General features: G+C 33.2%; 1 protein-coding gene across 23 annotated transcripts in view; it reads left to right on the top strand.

The window, feature by feature from the left end:
- The window catches only part of Ppfia2 (PTPRF interacting protein alpha 2), a 454825-nt gene that overhangs the window by 298082 nt on the left and 134778 nt on the right, over nt 1-21965 (top strand). For all 23 annotated transcript variants that reach the window (XM_074084029.1, XM_074084040.1, XM_074084032.1 and 20 more), the window contains one exon: nt 15425-15541. In XM_074084029.1, coding sequence (XP_073940130.1) covers nt 15425-15541 — 117 coding nt within the window. The remainder of the gene's footprint in view (nt 1-15424; nt 15542-21965) is intronic.

Below are 21965 nucleotides of genomic sequence, written 5' to 3'. Positions count from 1 at the left end.
TTTGTAGATGGTGAGGATGGAAGTCAAGTTCATTCTTCTGTAAAGGGATGCCAGTTTTCCTAACACTCTTTATTAAAGAGACTGACCTACCTCCAATGTTTATTGTTTCTGCCTTTGCCCAACATCAGTTAACTGTAGAGGCATGGATACATTTCTAAGTTCTATTAATCTACGTGTTGGTTTTTATGCAGCTTCCATGCTATTTTGATTACTATAGCTTTGTAGTATATTTTGAGGCCTGGTATTTTGATTTTAGTTTTTGGATTTTGGATTTTTAAGTTTTTTTTAAAATTTGCTTGCATCTGTTTCTGCTTTTGGTTTTGGCTTTTTTTTCCCCTTAAAATTACCTTACCTATTCAGAGATTCTTATGGTTTCATATGATGGAGTGTTTGCTTTTTTGTGCCTTTTTGTTGTTTTTGCTATTGATTTTAAAGTAGGTGGACAATAACTGTTAGCTCAAACATCAGTAAACATTTTTTCTTTTTTTTTTCTTTTATTATTCATATGTGCATACAAGGCTTGGGTCATTTCTCCCCCCTGCCCCCACCCCCTCCCTTACCATCCACTCTGTCCCCTCCCTCTCCCCCCACCCCCTCAATACTCAGAAGAAACTATTTTGCCCTTATTTCTAATTTTGTTGTAGACAGAGTATAAGCAATAATAGGAAGGAACAAGGGGTTTTGCTGGTTGAGATAAGGATAGCTATACAGGGCATTGACTCACATTGATTTCCTGTGCGTGGGTGTTACCTTCTAGGTTAATTCTTTTTGATCTAACCTTTTCTCTAGTTCCTGGTCCCCTTTTCCTATTGGCCTCAGTTGCTTTTAAGGTATCTGCTTTAGTTTCTCTGCATTAAGGGCAACAAATGCTAGCTAGTTTTTTAGGTGTCTTACCTACCAGCAAACATTTTTTCTAAAGAACCAACTAGGAAACTTTTTAGGTTAGTCTCTATCAAAACTATCCCATCAGTATGGGGCAAAAAAGGAAGAAATGAGTTTTAGTTGTATTCCAATAAAAAAGTTATTTTTGATACTGAAAATTGAATTTCTTACAATTTTTATGTGTCACAAAATATTACCCTTTTGTCATTTTGTGACCAAAATTTAAACACACTGTTTAGTTTGCAAACCTGATAAACAGAAATAAAGGGCAAAAATTATTAAATATTATATGAAAAGTGGATGGTTAGCTCTACCTAGTAATTAATGTGTGCAAGTAGTGGAAAAGTGGCAAGTATAGCCAGTCATTCAACATAACACATCGAATTGAAAGCTGGTAAGGTGTGCTGTCCTGGGGAAAGAAGGCTGAAAACAAGAAGAGACATATACACTCTAGGAGCTGTAACCTTTACCCAGAGCAATTTACTTCTTCCATAAGTGATTCTGCTCTCTGCCAGCTCTGTCAGCTCTGCTAGATCTGTCAAATTCCTTACCTTCTTTGCTTCTGTCAAATTCCTTACCTTCTTTGCTTCAGTTAGCTAAAATAAAATAATAGAAAGCACCTCTTTTTTTGGGAAGAAGGGCAGTACTGGGGTTTAAACTCAGTACTGCTAAGCAGGCACTCTACCACTTGAGGCACTCTGCCAGCCCTTGAAAGCATCTCTTAGTGTTGTGATGTTTAAATGAGTTAATATCTGTAAAGAACTATGCTTAGCACAAAGAATCTTTCAGTACATATGGTTGTTATTAATGATGTTGATAATGTCACTATTGTCTCATTGGACATAGCACTGTCCAACCCCTTTTAATGATGATTGAACTGAGATCCAGAAAAATGAATTGTTCTGCCCATAGCGAGACTGATTAGATGGTGATTTGTTGGGGACAGGAAGAGAGTTGTCACTCATGGATTGAAAACTTCACAAGGGGATTGGACTATGAGCACATGATAAAAGCGAGAGCACACAAGGGAGGGGTGAGGATAGGTAAGACACCTAAAAAACTAGCTAGCATTTGTTGCCCTTAATGCAGAGAAACTAAAGCAGATACCTTAAAGCAACTGAGGCCAATAGGAAAAGGGGACCAGGAACTAGAGAAAAGGTGAGATAAAAAAGAATTAACCTAGAAGGTAACACCCACTCACAGGAAATCGATGTGAGTCAATGCCCTGTATAGCTATCCTTATCTCAACCAGCAAAACCCCTTGTTCCTTCCTATTATTGCTTATACTCTCTCTACAACAAAATTAGAGATAAGGGCAAAATAGTTTCTGCTGGGTATTGAGTGGGGGAGCGGGAGGGGGTGGAGTGGGTGGTAAGGGAGGGGGTGGGGGCAGGGGGGAGAAATAAACCAAGCCTTGTATGCACATATGAATAATAAAAGAAAAATGAAAAAAAAATAAAGAGATAAACAGTAAAAAAATAAAATAAAATAAAATAAAACCACAAAAAAAAAAAAAGAAAACTTCATTTTCTTTACCCTAAGAAATAACAATATAAAGATCATAAGTTCTGCCATCTCTTCTACTGACATTTTATAGCATGAACACATTGAAAAAATATATAAAAGTAAAGTGAAAATGCATTCAAATGAATATAACCCAAAATAATTACCATTAGAACCCATGCAAATGGATTACTTTAAAAGGAATTATTCAGAACAATTGGTTGAATATGCTTCTTTTGTTGTTTCTAAGGAAATAACTAAAAGGATAAATTATTTTTTATTTCCCTGGCTTGCTTTTCTACATGTAAGGATGACTAATGGATATTGTTTCTGTAGTCTACATTTTCTTAAGTACTTTTCAAGCACTTTGAAATGCTTTTCTTCCCCTGAAATCTCTTTTCCTAACCACAATAGGGCTAAAAAGAAATGGTCTAAGACACAGTCCATAATTTTGTCACTTCTTCCCTGACTGGGCAAAAACACTAATCAAAAACCCAGATGTGTGTCTACAGTGTTAATCATGCCCCTCTGAGAAGAGGTCAGTTTCATGATGCTGAGTAGAAAAACATAAAAATCAGTAAGTCCATCATCAGAGAGATTGATTTTAGTAGGAGACTTTTAAAGATTCAATTTTTTTTTTGTATTATAGCATTACTAACAGATATAGGTTACTAAGCAGAATTCCTAACTTAAATAAACAGAAAGCACAAATGTGATTAGGATTGTGTGGATTTACCTTAATAGGCAAGGTTTGCTCAAAATATATTAATATTACCTAGCAAAAAGTAAATAAATAAGAACTTTTATTCATATATTAACACATTTAATTTTAAAATGAACATTTTCTGAGACCTTTGTAGATGGGGACTCATTCACAGAACATATATCCCACTTTGTAAACTAACCACATGGAACCATTGGATTTATTTGTCTTTCTCCTCAGCATATCTTGGAGTCCTCAGTTAGGCTTTTCTTTCTTACTGGGGTAAGAGGAGAACAGTTAGTTGTGCAGTCCCTTGTCCCTTAGCTGAAGAGCAAGGCACATCAGCATATTTTGATCTTCTGAAGTCAGAGAGTAAAAGGACTAGTGTGGGGGGGGGGGTTGACTGTGGGGAGTGAGTGTGACTGAGGAAGAGTCTATTATGTGCCAAGAAGAACTTAACAATAATCAGTACTTTTAATAAGTTCTGTTTGCTAATTGCATTGTGACAAAACCAAGTTTGTTTTTAGGTAAGACTTTGCTGTATTCTTTAGGAAGGAGAAAGTTAATTAACGATGGCATCTTTTAGGATGATGAGAGTGCAGCATTTCTTCGTGAAATTCAGATATTTCAACTATGCTACTGTCAACATGCTCCACATTCAGCACTGAATTATTTCATCAGTTTAGCTGTTTCACACTTAGCATTGCACTGCTTAGTGTCATTTGTTTGCCTTAATGAATAGTCTCCACTCCTCATTTATTTATCTAAATTTTAAACTGAGTTTTGTCTTCTTGCAGTGATAAATGTAAGAATGTGTTTTCTGACCACTGCTTGGGACTTTGTTTTTGCTTTTGTTTTCTGGATTAATTTTTGAACTTTATCACATTAATAGTTTATTCATTTTTTATTATTAATCTTCCATTTCATACTACTCTTAGTTGCAACTCACTACAATTTCAATTCTGTGCTTTAACAATCCTCACTAATTCTTCTGACCAACTTAAATTGTTTTGTGTTTTCTGTAGACTTTTACATACCTCTAATGAAATTGCCACTATTTGTTTTTATTCCCATCTTAAATAGTAGGAAATTGTGAAAATGATGTAAATAAAAGAATCACTTAATATCAGAAAACGTAATGAAGTGGACATGGTGGCGGAAGCATGTAATCCTAGCTACTCTAGAGGCAGAGATTGGGAGGATTGCAGTTTGAGGCCAGTTGGAGCCAAAAGTTTGCAGGACCCTATCTTGACCAATGTCTGGGTTGATTGTATGCACCTGTCACCCCCATATACATGGGAAGCACAAATAAGAGTTTCGATGTCAGGGCCAGCCCAGGCATAAAGCAAGACCCCATTTTGAAAATAACCAATGCAGATAAAGGGCTGATGGAGTGGCTCAAGTGATAAAGCACTTGCCCAACACGTGTTGAGGCCCTAAGTTCAACCCATAGTACTGCAAAAAGAAAAACTATAATTAATGAGAAATGATTAGATGAAAACAATAGAGACATTTTGATAGAGGGTCTTAAATTTTATTTGAAATATTTATCAATAACAGTGTTAAAATTATAGCAATCGCTATTGTTGAAATGATGATTGGTGAAAGTAGATATTGTAAGCATCTACTGCAAAATCAACATGTTTTGCATAAGCATATTTGAAATTTTATTGCTATTGGGATAATTCTATCTTAAAATAGAATTTTACAGCTTTGCATTTCAGTTTTACTTCAGAATTTCAAAAATTTTTAATATTTTCAAAAGGTTTTATCCTTTATTATTAGAAACTAAGCTTGGATTCTATGTTCAGGCAAAGTTCTTGTGTTTTTACATGTAAACAAAATGAATTTGCTGGTAAAATTTATAAATTGCTAAATTTATGTACTTCTCATGCACTGTATTTTCCACCAAAGAATCACCAGTAACTTACTGATAATGGGCTTTAAAATTCTAGCACTTAGGCAATTCATGTATTTAGGAAGTGGGAGGTCTTAACAGCCAGAACTGAAAGTGGGAGAAGTTGAAAAAAGGAAATGTAGAATGTTCCCCATTGTTTAATAAATATCTGTATACTGAGGAGAGGCAGTGTAAGTGGTAAAAGTTCTGAACAACCAAATTGAACCTGCTTTTCTTTACCACAAGCTACTTGGTCATTGATTAGAATAAATTGATTCACTTGGAATTGTTTATTAAATAACATATTTTTTACCTGACAGAGGACACAGCTTCACAATGCAAAACTGATTCTCACCTCAAAGCAATTTTATCATTTTATCATACCACAGTTAACATGGTAACAACTTAGTTTCACAAATTTTCAGAATCTGTCTATGCTTACCGAAAAACATTCACAATAAATGTTATATCAAAGCTGATCAAACTGCAAAAACCACATAAAATTGTTTTACACTGTTTTTTTAAATTGTTACACAGTTTTAATATGCTCCAGGGCATTTATAAATCTTATTTCTAAAGGGAGAGATAGAAGGTGAAATAGTTACTGGCTTAGGGTCCTTAATTCTATTTGAGTTAGTGTCTCAATATTGTTTCCCAAATAACATGTAACAACACAAAATCAAACCATTGTGGTTGGAGAGTTGCTTAAGTGTATATTGTAAAGCTTTGCTGTTCTACTATTTTCTTTTTTTAGTTTGTTTTTGTGGATTGCAACCTCAGTGTAATCTAAACATGGGATTCAGCCAGAATTAGAACAAGCATCTAGGTAGAAGCAAATTACTTCTGTTAAGTCTCACTCTTAGAATTGCTAATTGAATTTGGGATAAAAATAGATAAAAAGAATCTTTGTTAATTAGATGTTAACACTGTTTAGAAGCTTTTGTAAAAATAGGTAAAGGAAAATATGAATTTTAAAGGTTAAAAATGAAGGTCCCCTTGAATTAACAATAGGGGATTTATTTGGATGTAATTTATTTTTAAAAGTAGTTAAGAATTTTTCAGGATAAGTTTAAATAGCTATGCCATGTAAGATTTTTGAATAAAAATTATGAATAGTGTTAACTGCATGATTTTTGTTCCTAGGAATAGTTGAAAACATTTTCTAATTGCTTTTGAAGATATCTTCTGAATTATTTGCAAGGCAGGGAAGGTAAATTCCCCTGCTATGAGACCATGGAACTGTAGTCCTGACCTAGATAGATGTTTGAATTGTATATGCAGTGAGTCATCTCATTAGTTACCAAAAGGCATTACAGCATAAACCTTAAAAGTGTAAGATTTGAAGGAATTATACATTTGGATTAGAAATTTGTCTCTGTTATATCTTTCTGCATGACCTCAAAAACATTACTTAGTCACTTTGCTTAAATTTCCTCATTTGTAAAATAAAAATAATACTCAACATATAACATTATACCTACAATGCATGTAAATCTGTTCACATCATACAAGGCACATAAAACATGTTCAACATATGTTTATTACTATTGCAGTAGTTTTTAATTAGGGATTCCTTTCTAAACTCTTAATTTTTATTTGTCTTCCTTCATGGGAATGTCCTAAACATAATATTTTTAAAATGATAAAAAAGAAGAAAATCAAGTGAAAATTAATTTACTTTTCTTGCTACAATTTAAGAATTCTAAGGGGAGAATTCAATTCTTAGACAATCTCAGAATTCTATTTTTCAATTTAATACAAATTCGTTATGGATCTAAAGCACATAAACATAGCATGTGTCAATGCATGAAAGTCATGTTGCCTAAATGGCAATATACCTGCCAATATGCTTAATGCTATTTTGAGACAGATGGAATTGCCTGTAACTTTATATATACATAATATCTTTTTTTTCCTGTTGTGCTAGGTGGAGGTACATTGTGGTGTTTACAAGTTCTTAACAATATATCAAATATATCATACTTGAATTCTCCCCCTCCACCATTCTCCTTTATCCTCCCTTGCCTGGAAGAGTTTCAATAGGTATCATTTGTTCTTTATATATTATATCTTAATGACTTTCATTAAGCTACCCTTACATGATCTTACTGCTGTCCTTCTTTATAGCTGCATGTGCTTTCTACTGTCTCCTCATACTAGACCTCTGAATATCCTGCAAAGTTTTATCATTACTTATTTTCTCCTTTATTTGCCCATGAACTCTGTCATGCTCCTTTTTAACCTTGAAGAGTGTAATATAAGAATTTTGGAAGGTTTCAAATGCATATAGTTTTTTTATAGATAAATTTTCTTTATATAAGTATATAAATCCTATATAAATTTTTCCACCCAAGTTTTCCAATATCCCATAGATCTTTCCTACTCAGAGTCTACTGTCATTTAACATTCCATAAATATTTCTAGAGTGCTGCTTTTCAGTTAGTGTCCTAAGAATAGGGGACATATAAAGAATCAGATATAGTTTCTGGTCTTTTTTTTTTTCATTTTTCTTTTATTATTCATATGTGCATACAAGGCTTGGTTCATTTCTCCCCCCTGCCCCCTCCCCCTCCCTTACCACCCACTCTCCCCCTTCCCTCTCCCCCCCCTCAATACCCAGCAGAAACTATTTTGCCCTTATTTCTAATTTTGTTGTAGAGAGAGTATAAGCAATAATAGGAAGGAACAAGAGTTTTTGGTGGTTGAGATAAGGATAGCTATATAGGGCATTGACTCACATTGATTTCCAGTGCGTGGGTGTTACCTTCTAGGTTAATTCTTTTTGATCTAACCTTTTCTCTAGTACCTGTTCCCCTTTTCCTATTGGCCTCAGTTGCTTTAAGGTATCTGCTTTAGTTTCTCTGTGTTAAGGGCAACAAATGCTAGCTAGTTTTTTAGGTGTCTTACCTATCCTCACCCCTTCCTTGTGTGCTCTCGCTTTTATCATGTGCTCATAGTCCAATCCCCTTGTTATGTTTGCCCTTGATCTAATGTCCACATATGAGGGAGAACATACGATTTTTGGTCTTAAGGCATTCAGTGTCAAGGTGGATCATCTCTTTGTAATTCCAAGCCCTTAAGTAAACTAGAGCAAAAAGCAAGAGTAGGAAGAGAACACCAAAGTGTTAAGTGGAGGTCAATTCATAGCTCTTCTATACAGAGTATTTAATGTGTATCATATTTGATTAAGTACTTTGTAGTACAAATGCACTATAAGATAGGTATTAATATCCTCCCCTATAGAGCATGAAGTTGAGGTGAAGTACCTTTACACAATCATATAACCAGAGACAATTAAAAGGGTTAGGACTCATCCTTGGTCTTTCAAGCATATTTAAGGAATGCCCTACTTCTTGGAATCACTTCCCAACTGAACTACTTTCACTCAGTTACTTGTCTTAGTCTGCTTTCAAACAATCTACAGCTTGGAAAGAAAGGATAATACAAGTGAAAATTTGATATAAGTAAGCAAATTTATATAATATGTTTAGCACAGTTTCAGGCACATGGTAAGAGATCAGTAAATGATTGTTACTGCATTTTTCTACTCATGCTTCTTTTTTTTTTTTTTTTTTGCCTTCTTTACTTGCATGTAATTTCCATGAGTGAAGGAACTTGTCTGCAATTTTTCCAACGGTGTGGGATTCTTGGAAGAGTGACCAATGAATATTCATGGAATAAATGAACTAATGGATGATAAACCCTTGAAAAATCCTAAATTTTGGAGTATAAAGATGTTAAATAGTCTTTGTTATTTCACATTTCTCTTAAGGATCATATGTTACTTTACGTTTCTAAGGCATCAATTTTCACTGATGTTTTAACTTTCTTTTAGGAAGGAAATTTTACATCCTTTGAAGAACTCACTGAAACATTTTTATAGATCTTAAGTATTTATTTCCAGTATTGATTTACATTTTCTGTCCCATCTCCCTAGAAAGTTCTTTTGCAATGTTCACATTGGCTATTCCTATTTCTCTTCATGTTCATACTCAGAAATCACTGAATAACTGATTAACTTATACCTCACATCACCCTTCCTTTGCTTTAATTTTTCTTTTGCAATTATCATCTTAAAATTTGGCAAGGAGGTAGGAGAGGGTTTTTGCAATGCATGGTAGTGTCATATAGTTCAGTAGGAAAATTTCCAGATGTGAACACTGGTCACCACAACCACCAGTGGTCTACTATATGGAGACAGCTTGTCAGAGACAGGTAAGAGACAAATATGATCTGATAAAGGGAAGTACCAGAATGAAACTTAGAAGAGGGTTTTGGGAAAAATGATGAGTTTGGAAGTGCTTAGAAGTAAAGGTTCAGAATGTCAGTAGCTTGATGAACAATTAGGAAACACAAATAAGAATTAGAGTCGACCAATGCTCCAGAAGAAAAGAAGCTTGCAGGTGCTCACAGAGTTTAGTTAAAGCACTGTAACTATGCTAGTCCCATCATTTCTCCATCATCTTCCAGATAAACTGGCCTAAACAACCCAGTCCATCCCCAAAGTTTTCTGTCTTTGTCTTCCTGGTAAATTCTTAATCATTATCCAAAATCTCCATTTAGATATTGCATGGTCTTTGTTCTCTTCCGTGTTGTTTCAGGATTAGAATAGGAAGGCAATATTCCCCAATATTATGTAAGATGTTGATACAAAACAAATGTGAAGGGATGTTTGGCTCCTAAAAAAATGTCAACAGACCCTTGAGTACTGACGGTTAATTAGTTAAAATAGTTGTGGAAAGTTCCTCTCATGTAGAGTTCTGTGGAATTTCTGTAGGTTGAGAGCACCCTAAAAGGGTATGTCAAACATTGCCTATATGTGAATACATCTATGGAGGGGTCCAACCATAATGAAGTATGAAGGGTTCCAGCATGGAAGGTTATCAGTACTTGGAAAGCAAGTGCTTCTTCTATATATATCCCAAATCATTACTTGCTATCCTTGATCTAATTCAGCTTAAATGCACATGGAACAAAGTAGAAGTTTTAAGTCTATAAAGTCAACTTTTATATCATTTCTAGTTAGTTTTAGGCTTCTATAACAAAATACCCATGACTTGAAAATTTGTAAGCAGTAGAAATTCATTTCTCACAATTCTGGAGGCTAGGAAGTTCAAGAGCAAGGTGATGAGGTTCATTGTCTGGTGAGGGCCTTGACTGCTTCCAAAATGGCAGCTTGAATAAGGTATCTTCACATGGTAAAAAGTGACAGAAAGAAAAATTATCCTGGGCTAGTAGTTCCTTGGATACTTTTTATGAGGACATTAGCTCAATTGTTAAGGAAAGAGTTTTCATGACTTACTGACTTCCTAAAGAACCCATCTCTTAATACTATCATTCTGGGGCTTAGGATTCAACAACGTAAGAGTTTTAGAGGAACACACACATTCAAACTATAGCAATTTACCCTTATCTCCTACAATTCATGTAAAGTACATTTATTCCTTCATAAGAGATCTAATGTCTTAACTCATTTCAGCTTTAATTTTAAAATTTAAATCTAAACTCTCATCTAAATATTTAAATATCACCTAAATCATATACAAATGAGACTTGAATGCATGTTTCATCCTGAGGTAAATTCTATCTCCAATTGTGTCTATGCAATCAAAGAAGTTATGTATTTCCAAAATGCAATGGTACACGAGTATAGAATAGACATTCCCATTCCAAAACGGAGAAATAGAAGAGAAGAAAATTTTAACAGATTCCAAGTAAATCCAAAATCTCAGAGGGAAAACAGCATTAAATCTTAAGGCTAGAAAATAATTTGAGTCATGTCCTGCCTTCTGGATATATTGGGGTAGAAGTTGTTTCATCAAGGTCAGGGGTGCCCCAAACCTATGACTTTGCTTGGTGTAGCCTATGTCACACCTTTAATGGATTACAAACCCATGCCTGGAGTTCTCCAGGGTTGGAACTGTACATTGCCAGCTCAATATTTCTGAGAATCAGGGACATCTCCAACCCCATGATTCACCTGGTAATTGCCCTAGTGAGGTTCTCTGTGCTGGCTCTAGCTCTGTAGGTTTTCTGTCTGGACTACAGACCCTTGGGAGCATTCTTTGGAATCTAGGTGGAGACAGCCTTTCTCCCACAGCTCTTGCATTCAGGGCATCTGCAGAGTTAGCACTATGTGGATGCTGCCAAAGTTAATGAACTCTGTTCTCAAGGTCCTAGAAATCTGCCCCTGTGATGATGGGGAATCGTTGAAAATCTCCAAAATGTCTTCAGGGTCACTTCTCCATTGTAATAGCTACTTTACTGATCTCCTTGCAAAATCATTGCTTGGATACACCTTGGTGTTTTCTCCCTTAAGTACCAAGAATTTTCCAACTAGTAAAATTCTGCTTCTCATTTAATTACAAATTCATCTGTAATTCACTTCTTTTTTCTTACATTATAATTCTGTACCCTGAATATTTTGCTTAAAGAGTTCTTCTACCAAATACCCATTTGTTACTCTTAAGTTCTACTTTGCACAAAGCACATGGTCATAATTCTGTATAACTTTATACCAAGGATAGCCTCTCCTCCATTTTCTAAAGTTGGGTACCCATTTTCATCTAGTTTCTCATCAAAATTGTCTCATTGCTACTTAATCAATACTAATCAACCATTCTAATCAGGGCCAATTAAGTAATCTTTAAAAAGATTTAGGCTTTCTTATTTTGTGCCTCCTCTGGAATTTCCCTTACATTTGATTCATGACATTACAAACTTTACCTAGTCTACTTCAAAACTTTACTAGTCTACTTCTACTCAGTACCCATGTCCAAACCACGTTCACATTATTTTTAGGTATTTGTTATAGTAGCACCCTATTCCAGGCATCGCTGTTCAGCTTATTCTCTTTGCAATGCTATAAATTCAACTTATAAACAACAGAAATTTATTCCTCATAATTCCATAGGTTGGGAACCATTGTCTAATGACAACTCTCTGCTTCCAAGATGAAGGGGAAGGAGCAAAAAGATCCTATTGTATTCCTTAAAGCCAATTCATAATGGAATAATCTTATTCATGAGGCAGAGTTTTCATAACTTAATTATCTCCTGAAGACCCCACATCTTCATAGTATCACACAGGATCTTAGGTTTTAGCAGATGAATCTGGGGGTGATATATGTGTTAATACATTCAGTTCTTCTCATCAATCTATCTTCATATTAATTTAGTCATTTGCTGAATATGGATAATACCTCTTTCCCAGATAAAAGTAGTTTGGCATAATGCTGGCACCAAGTGTGTTTCAAGCACTTTCTGACAGTTATGTAAGTTCTGGGTAGGTATCAGGGCTTATACAAAAGTGGTTCCTCTCATTTGCATGCTGTCCTGTTTGGAGGTAAACATGCTTCCCAATGAGGAATCCATACCTACTTTAATATTCTTATAGATAGTATTCTTCTGACAGTTTCTATTTCAGTAAGAGGTCAGAGAATGCTTAAAGACATCAGCTATTTTTCATTGTCTTTGCTGTTCTAAGTTTGATTCATCAGCCATCTCTTATATCCTAGTTCTACCTCTAGATCTGAAGATTCCAAGTTGAACTTCTCACTCCTGAGAACACACTGAAGAAAGTCCCCAACACCCAAAATTGAATTCCTAGGCGAGAATGCCTCAATTTCCCCAGTGTGAAGAGAAAAATCAGCTTGTTAACAACTATAATTAAACCAAGTCCTGAAAAGCAATAGAAAATCATACAGAGCAATTAAGATTGTAGCATAATACATATCATTCCTTTCAAAAGCTTGGTTTCTGACTTGATTTATGTAAAAAATAAAACACACTTTGCATGTTAGTGACTGAAAACTATGTCTTTCTTGGAACCAAATCTTATGTGAATACTTAGTGAGAAAATTGAAGTTTATAACTTTTTTGAACATAGTCCCACAATTATAGTTATGTTTTGATTTTCTGAATGAATTTGATGTTTTCTTGGAAAGAGAAATTTATATTTTAGGCACTAGGATGTATTTTAAATTCACCTATATTACTAAACAAAAAAAGTTAATCTATAAGCTGAGAGTTAAATTTGGTGTTTGAGCTTTTAAAAAAATATGGTTCTACCTCATTTCTAAGTAGATTAGAAGAAAATGTATAAATTTAGTTTTTAAATTATTAATTATTTTTACAATAATAAAAACAAATATTAATTTATTTTATCTCTCCGTATTGTTAAGTGATAGATGTTGTCTAATACTAGGAAATTTAAAAATTTATAGTAAATTTCATGCTGTCTCAATGGTAATATAAAATTGTTTTCTACAAGAGGCAACATGTTAAGAATATCATATAAAAATTGTTTTCCAGGAGTTATTTCATTCTTCTTCTCATTCCTTTGATGTAATCCATTTTTGTGTTAATTAATATGAAAGAACTATTTCTGACATTTCTCGCACACTCCAAATCTTTATCTCTTGTTACTATGGAATTAATTAGGTTTACATTCTTTATTATTTTTATATCCATTCATTACTTGTCTCATTGCATTTTTATTGAATAGTCTGCACATAATAGTTTGATGTGCTCCTTCATATGAAAATGCTCTTTTCCAACTTCTTAGAAAATTGTTTTCTCATGAGATAATATTAAGATCTCTGATAGCTAAGAAAATAAATAAAAGACTAAATATTAGATTTTTATAAATGCTACACACAAAAAATAAACAGGGACATATTGTAAAAAGTATTTGATGGCAAGATACATTCTCTCTGTGGAGAGTTATTTCAGCTGTGTTTTGAAAGCTGAGATATTGTCAGCTGTGAGAATGGGGAAAAATGTTTCAGGTAAAATGATAATTATGTTTCTCAATTCTAAGTAAGACAGATCCAGGTATGTTTGAGGAATAGAAAGACCAGGATGGTCCAGTAAAAACGATCAACATGAGCTCTTGTAAGAAGTTTAAGTTTTTGCTGAATAAGTTGAGACAACATTGTAGTTTTTTAGAAAGATAAAAGGTAACACAATATATAACACATGTAAAATATGAATCTAGTTGTCTATGGATAAATTTGTCTATGGCCAAGAGTGGGAATAGAGAAACCTATTATCTGGTGACTGTACTATTCTAAAAGAATATTTACATAGTTGTTTTTATTGTGCGGTGATCTGCCCTTATGAAATATGCCATATGTTCAAAAGCCAGAGGTTATATGCAAGATCTCCTGAATTCCTAGACACATGAGAGATCAAGCCACTGAAGCACTGACAGGCAGCACAACTAACATCCAACCTCTTGATCTCTTTTACTATTTTGAAGTGACTGATTGGTCTATGTGATACAGTGATCTCATAATTTCAAATATTACATAGTTTTATATGATTCAATATTTGCTGTATTAAATACTATAGAAATTTATTTTTCCTAGATCTAATATAATGTCTGAGTTGATACTATAATAAAATTTGTCATGAAATAAGTTAATGGCAATATTATAATCTAAAATAGTTTCAAAATCATGAAAACATACATGTACAAAGAAAAGTGATAAATACAGTAAAAAATTTTTGAAAAGGTCAGAATACTGTTTTCTACTCTGTGGATTACTAAAATCATATATGCTACAACTTCCTAGGAACCTGTTTAATAGTTCAAATTATCATGTCTATAAAAGTAAACTGAAAATTTGCAAGATTTAATTGCTTTCTGAATTGTGTCTGCAAATTAAGTAAGCTTGGATGAGAAATACTCAATTAGTGGTCATTAAAATGTGGATAATGAGACTAATTTAAGTCTGCATGATAGTATTATAAAATTATTTAAGTACAGCTTATGTATTTACTTACTTTAAAATTGCTGACACTTTATCACTGTAGGGTGCATGATTATGACCATAATTATTCTTCAGTTTTTAATATGTTTTATGACTACATCAGTAGTACACACAAAAAGATTTTTTTCTTGTTTTGCTAGTACTAGGGATAGAACTCAGGGCCTTGCACTTGTTAGGTAAGCACTCTTCCATTTGAGTGATGCCTCCAGCCCGAGAACTTTTATGATATTTTATAAATTAATTGTAAAATTAATTTCTGAATTAACAACATATGATCAGATTATTTCTTACATTCATTCCCAAGCAGATATATTTTCTAACTAGAAAACATTTTCTTAGGCAAATTTTGCAGTGCTTTAACCATTTCTTATGAGATGTATTGCAAATTTTTATGAGCATTATTCAAAATGCTGACCTAAATTTTAAAAATATTTTTGAAATAAAAATATCAGCAAATCTTAATGTTCACTTTTTAATCATTTGCTATTGCACATGCTAGGCAAGTGCCCTCCCACTTGAGCTATGCCATTACTTTTGTTTTTATTTTATTTTTTGAGATAAGTTTGTGCTAACTTTGTCCAGAATTCACTAGTTATTTATCACATTTAAATAAATTCTATTTTTTAACTCTAAGTTTTAAAGGAATAATGGTTTTATTTTTCAGATTGTTGCCTTGCGTGAACAAAATGTTCATATACAAAGAAAAATGGCATCCAGTGAGGGATCCACTGAATCAGAACATCTTGAAGGACTGGAACCCGGCCAGAAAGCCCACGAGAAGGTATGTCACATGCAACAGGCTCCAACAGGGAAGTGTTCACTTGCTGCTCTATTTAACAAATTTTCTGTACAAAATGTAGGGACTACATGATGCACATTGGTTGATGCTTGTTGATTTTATGATCAGAAATTTATGATCACTTTCCTTCTTAAGAACTTATGACTTGGTGGTGGTATAAAAAAAAGAACTTACGAATATTAACTTGATTGTTAATTTGCATGTGTGTTGTATGTACTAGTGCACATACATCTTTATATTTGTCACTTCTTGTTTTTAATTTTATTTTTAAAAGTAGTTTCTCTTTTTTATAATATTGGGGTTTGAATCCAGGGTCTCACACATGCAAAGCAAGTGCTCTCCCAGAGCTGTGTTCCCAACCCTTCTATTTTTATTTTGTTTCGATGCAGGGTCTTCCTAACTTTGCCTGGCCCGGCTTGCAACTTGTGATCCTCCTGCCTCTGACTCCAGAATAGCAGTGATTATAGACAAGTACTACCATACCCAGCTATATAATGAATAAATAAAATATTTAAAGTCTGTGTAGTGAGATATGTATATATTCAGGGATATTTTAAGTGCAATAACACAATTTTGAATTACTAAGAGTATTATTAAGAATTTTTAATAATATTCTAAAGTAAGAATATTAAGAAATATGAAGAATATTATGTACATGGGTAACTTATTTGTAGCTCATAATGACAAAAATTTTTGTTAATTTCTAGTTTGATTTAGAATTTTCTTTGTTTTATTGAGGAAAACCTCACTAATTTTCTTATTAATGAGAGATTGAATAATACCACATATAAAACAATGAGACTTTGATCTTCTTTTTTCCTTTTAGAAGGAAATGATTCTCCTTGTGGGTGGGGCTTGGTTACAGTCATAGGAAACCAGCAATCTGTCTGGCCATTATCAAAAGATCTTTTTTTGTGCTAAACCACATGTTTCTAGCATAAGAGAAGGTAAGTTACTGATAGGTCCAGAATTATATGAAAACTACTTAGATATCTTCATGCTATGTACTTGAAATTTAAGAGAATTTTCTGAATGTTTGCCTTTAACAAGTTGTATTTTTGGGTATTTAACCTCCTTAATCATTAAGACCACATGAATCAGGTAGCTAAATTGGTGTAAGTGTAAATGTCAAGTGCTTCTAAAACCTAGAGATGAGGAGCAAGTGACTGGATGAGAAAGCAAATAGCATTAGACTCCTTACCAGAAAATAAATTCAGCACTTTCTCTATCAAGCTGTGGAGACCAGTGGAGGAGCCTCCTCTGCTTCGTCCCTCAAGTGCAAAGGAAACCAAGTAAACCACTAAATTCCACAGATAGGCTTCAATTCTGGTGGCTGGGCAATGAATGGAGATCTTTATTTAAGACATCACTATGTTAGCCTTTATCCATGTATTTTACAGAAATCCTAAGCTAGGTGTTAAAAAAATACAGTTTTACAAACAGATTTCAAAAATTTAACCTAAGAAGGAGATATTTTTTTCTTTCCTTCAGCTAAATGAACTGGTAATAACTGTCAATATACCCAAGTCTTGGGTTGACAGTTGTACTTAGGATACAAGTTAGAAAACCAATATGAAATTTTCTGTTGCTGTTTCATTTAAATTATATTATCAGTACCAGACTGTTATATCTCCCCTTAGAGATGCAAAATCACACTGGTTTGGGTATGAAAATGGATTTTTTCATAGATATCTACAAAATATTGTTTTCTATAATGTCACAAAATATTGTTTTCTATATGCTACTCCATTCCAGAATTGAAGAAATATGCCTTTATCAGGTATAAATAGCTTGAGGTCTTGTCTGTCATCTAATAAAGTATTTAATACTAAAATCATTCTGCTACTATTGGAGGAGTTGGGAGAAAGGAAGTGCATATATATATACATATATATTCAAATGCTGTCATGTATCACTTAACGATGTTTCAGAAGAACAAATGTCAGATAGGATAGTATATTCCAGACATAGGTGTTTATATCATCTAGTGCTGTATAAGTATACTCTATGATGTTCAGATGACAATATCACTTAAAGATGCATAACTCAGAACATTTTTTCATTGTTAAATATTTTTCCTCATTATATAGCTCCTAGTATGTTCAAACATTATAGAATGTATGACACATAATATCTGTTAGGTTAATTTTCAGATTCTGTTTACAGAATTAGATGAACATTTATGTATTATTTGTATTTGTATCTATTGGACTTCATGGATAGAGGTGCAGATGTGGAAGTTTCTGGTTCATTGTGACCTAAAACATTTATCTATAACTTTCTTTGCATTCCAATTCTTTATAAAAACATGGCAGAAAAAGAGAAATTCTGTGTTGTTGCTAACTCACTCATTTTTGTGGGGGTATAATGAAAAAATTTTAAATATAATTATTGATATTCATTTTTTTCAATTTTCTTCCAGAACTACGGTGATTACCCAGTGCTTTGGGATAATGACATACTATTATTATTTCAAAATGTTCATATTGTTCAATATGAACATAAAAGATATATAAGATATAAGATAGGCTGTGTACATAATAATTTTAAATTTGAAGATAAGTAAACTCTGTTTCAATCACATTAATCCTGTGATTGATTTATCAACATTCAATAAACCATTTTATACCACATTTCTTTACATAAGATTTATTGATAAAATATGAAATAATATTCAGATTATTACTTTCATTATTTTATGTAAGTATTCCTAAATTATACACATATATTATTATAAGCCATCTCTTCACAATTATTCCACTAATGTGATAATTTGAAATATAGCAATGTCATTGGATAATAAATTGTCACAGGATTATAACTTAGAGCCTAACAAGTTTTTATTGAGAACATTTTTGGAGGTATACTTAGAAGTAAAGAGAATGTTATTTTAGGGAATGTCTATGTAATAAAGCTTGTCTCTATAGAAGGACTGCAGTATTAATATATAAGTTGAAAAGTGGTGTCTCAGAAGGAAAAAAATGCAAGACTACTGTCTTGCATAGGACTGTCAGAAAGTATTTGTAATCCTAGTCACAAAGATTACCCTCTGTTCAGAGCAATAAAATGACTTAACTTATGTAGCCAGTGTAGGTAATTAGCAAACAGAAGATGTTTTATGTGAGTAGCTTGAGAACTCTGTTGACAAAACAGTGAACAAAAATAGTCTCATAAAAACACACTCTGAAGCGGGCCTTATTACTCATGAAAAATTCCTGTAATTATCAACTATTTTAAAACAAAAAAAGAGAAGAAATAAGCTTAAGTAAAACAAGTTTAAATTTTTCTTTGTTGCCTTAAATTTAATCAATTGTACTAGAATATTAATATCTAAATAATAATAAAAACTTTCAGAACACTGAATTTTACCTTGCTGAGAAATAGGTTGAATACCTTTATTCCTGTTCCTTTTTAGTGGGGGAGTTAATCAGCACATTTTTCAAAACAAACATGCTGTTCTTGGGGATGCATATAACTCACATATTCTGTACTTTTAATTGTATTTTCCAGCTGCAGATATTTACTAAGTGATATGGATCAGTAGAACATCAGTCAGCAATAGAAATTCAGAAGACATAGCTCCAGTGATAAATTTGGTCTTGCCAAATTGAGAAATAACCGTGCTGGAAGTAATATTGCAAAACATGATCAATAGCATATCAAAAGTGATACTAAAATTGAAAGGAAGAATTATGAGAGATTAGGTTAAAGGAAAAACGATGAGGTCAATATATGAAAAAACTTAGTTTTTTAAGCAAAGAGAATACTATGTGCAAACATGGCAAGGTAGGCTACACTTCATCCTCATATTCTAGGGAAGACAGAATTACAAAATAGCTGGAGCCTAGTGGCCAAGAGAAGTAACAACTGGAGAAAAGACAAAACAGTGAGCAAGCGCCAGACCTTACAACCAAAAAAACGGCCAAAGCAGTCATGAGTACTCAGGCTATAGAAAGCATGGAAATGTTGACTGGAGTATCCACACACAGGAGGAAAGCAGATGAGTGGTCTGGAGTGAGCTGAGACTGCAAAGAGCATGGGTGCCAACTACAACGCAGGGGTCATACCTGAGTGACTAAGCTCTAGGGTGAAACTGCAAGCAGTCTGAGAATTATTAATTAGAATACATTTTAAGTGAAACTGTAATTTCAAGAACATAATAGAATACATTTTCAGTAGACAGTCGTTAGCTTGATTTTGAATTGTTAAGTTTACAGATTGTAGCACACCTTTTTTTTTGCCATGTGTCTCATAAATACTATGGATCTATCTGTCTGCTACCCATTGTAAGAAATCAAATTTAATTTCTATCTTCTACCATAGGTATATGGGTACAATATGTCAGTATGAATGTGTACATTCACACTCATGCATATGCAAGCTGAATCAGAACTTTCATAAAATAGTTACACTTAACTATATGCAATGCATTTTGGTATTTTGGGTATTTTTTTTTTTTCCGTGCATTAGTGACTAATGGCCTACTTCCTTCAGAGAGTGAAAAGTCAAGGAGCCCACTGATCTTGTGGCCATACAATATGTGAGGTGTGTCTTTGCATGTTACATGAGGTCCAGCCCAAGCTTTCTGGGCTCTCTTCTCATGTCTCAGGCTTCTTTGCTTGTATTTCCCACTTTGAACTTAAGTGCTCTGAATGAACCAAGCTGAATCCTTCCTTTTAAAAAATTTTAATTGTCATACAACAATTGTGTGTATTTATCAGGTACAATGTGATGTTTCAATACATATGTGCATTTTGTAAGATGAAATGAGGATAATTAGCATACATGTCACCTTAAAAATTTATCATTTCTTTGTGTTAAGAACATTCAAAATTCTCTCTTCTAGCTACATTAAAATATATGACACTTTATTGTTAACTATCATTACTCTGCTGTTTCAATAGAACACCAGAAGTTATTAACCAATCTCTCCCCATTCCCCTTCCTACAACTGCCCCCACCCTCTGGCAACCACTTCTATCATCTCAACTTGTGTAATACCAACTTTTTTATATTGCATATGAATATATTGATCTTTTACATTCCACATTTTTCTATGTGTTCCTCACTAAATATCAGTCACTGCCAGCAATCCCTCAAAAACTTGATTTTGTCAACTGTTGCTCATTTCATGTATTATTATTATTATTATTATATATATATATTATATATATATAATATATATATATTATATATATAATATATATATATTATATATATAATATATAATATTATAATATTATTATTATTATTTGCATTTATTTACACTTGAATAACACTAACAGAATACCTTCTTCTGTTCCTTGATCCCATATACTATACTTTAATTCTTAACATACAAAACAAATGTATACTTCTCTTTTATTGTTCAATTGAATTTTTAAGCAATGAAACCAAGCAGGAAGATGGGCTTATGAATATTCTTTTTTAAACAGAGAAGGTCCCAGTGTCTGCCTAGATTCATGGGATTGGTCCTAGAGGCCTATGATAGGCTAGAAAAAAGCCAAAAGAGGCTGTTCCATGGATCAACCCTATGCAATTTTTAATTTTTAATAATGTCAAGCATCAAAACATTCCTTTGAATATCAACTTAAATATTAGTAACAAAAACCAGGACTGTAAAATAGATGCAGTGTGTGTGGGGATAATAGTGGCGGGGAGAGGGTGAAGGAAGGAGATTAAGGTGATGGTATATAGTACATAGAACTCATATACTTATATGAAACAGAACTAAGAAATCTCTTGCAATTGTTTTAAGTGGGGTAGGGAGAGGGTTGAGAGATGATAGAGCAATGTAAGTTATATACACTATAAATCTAATTGGAATTGTCACTATGAATCCCCCCATATAAGAATATATCCCAATAAAAAAAAAATTTTAAATATGTCAAGCTCCAAGAGGAACACAAGGGTTTCCAGAAACCCTCTTCATCTATGAGAGAATAGTTCATACCAGAGTTTATATTCTACAGGATATTCCTTAAATCATTTTGGGGTATATATTCTTTATTTGGTTGCTCAATTTAAATTACAATGCTAATGGATTATGCAGGTAAATGTCACTCAGGCCATGAAGGAAGTAAATATGGGAGCATGTAACAGATATACTTGAAACTTTTTTATTAGTATAATTCATTGTACAATGTGAGGGATTTTATTCTGATAATTCCACACATACATATATTATACTTTGATCTATTATTCTTTCTTAGATCACTCTTAACACCTGTCTGTTAACCTTATTAACAAAGGGATTGCAAACCAATAAGGACAGATAAATAATCAGCATAAACACCTTTAAAGTTTTCTAAAAGTGAATAGATTACTTATTTCAACTCTATTGTTTGTAGAGGGGAGATTACTGGCTCAAAGTCATAGCTCATGATGAGAAGGAACTGTAATAGAT

Source organism: Castor canadensis, chromosome 8 (genome assembly GCF_047511655.1).
Source record: "Castor canadensis chromosome 8, mCasCan1.hap1v2, whole genome shotgun sequence".
Taxonomy (NCBI): Eukaryota; Metazoa; Chordata; class Mammalia; order Rodentia; family Castoridae; genus Castor; species Castor canadensis.
The sequence above is the reverse complement of the archived record's forward strand: the minus strand, read 5'-3'. Positions and strand labels throughout refer to the sequence as shown.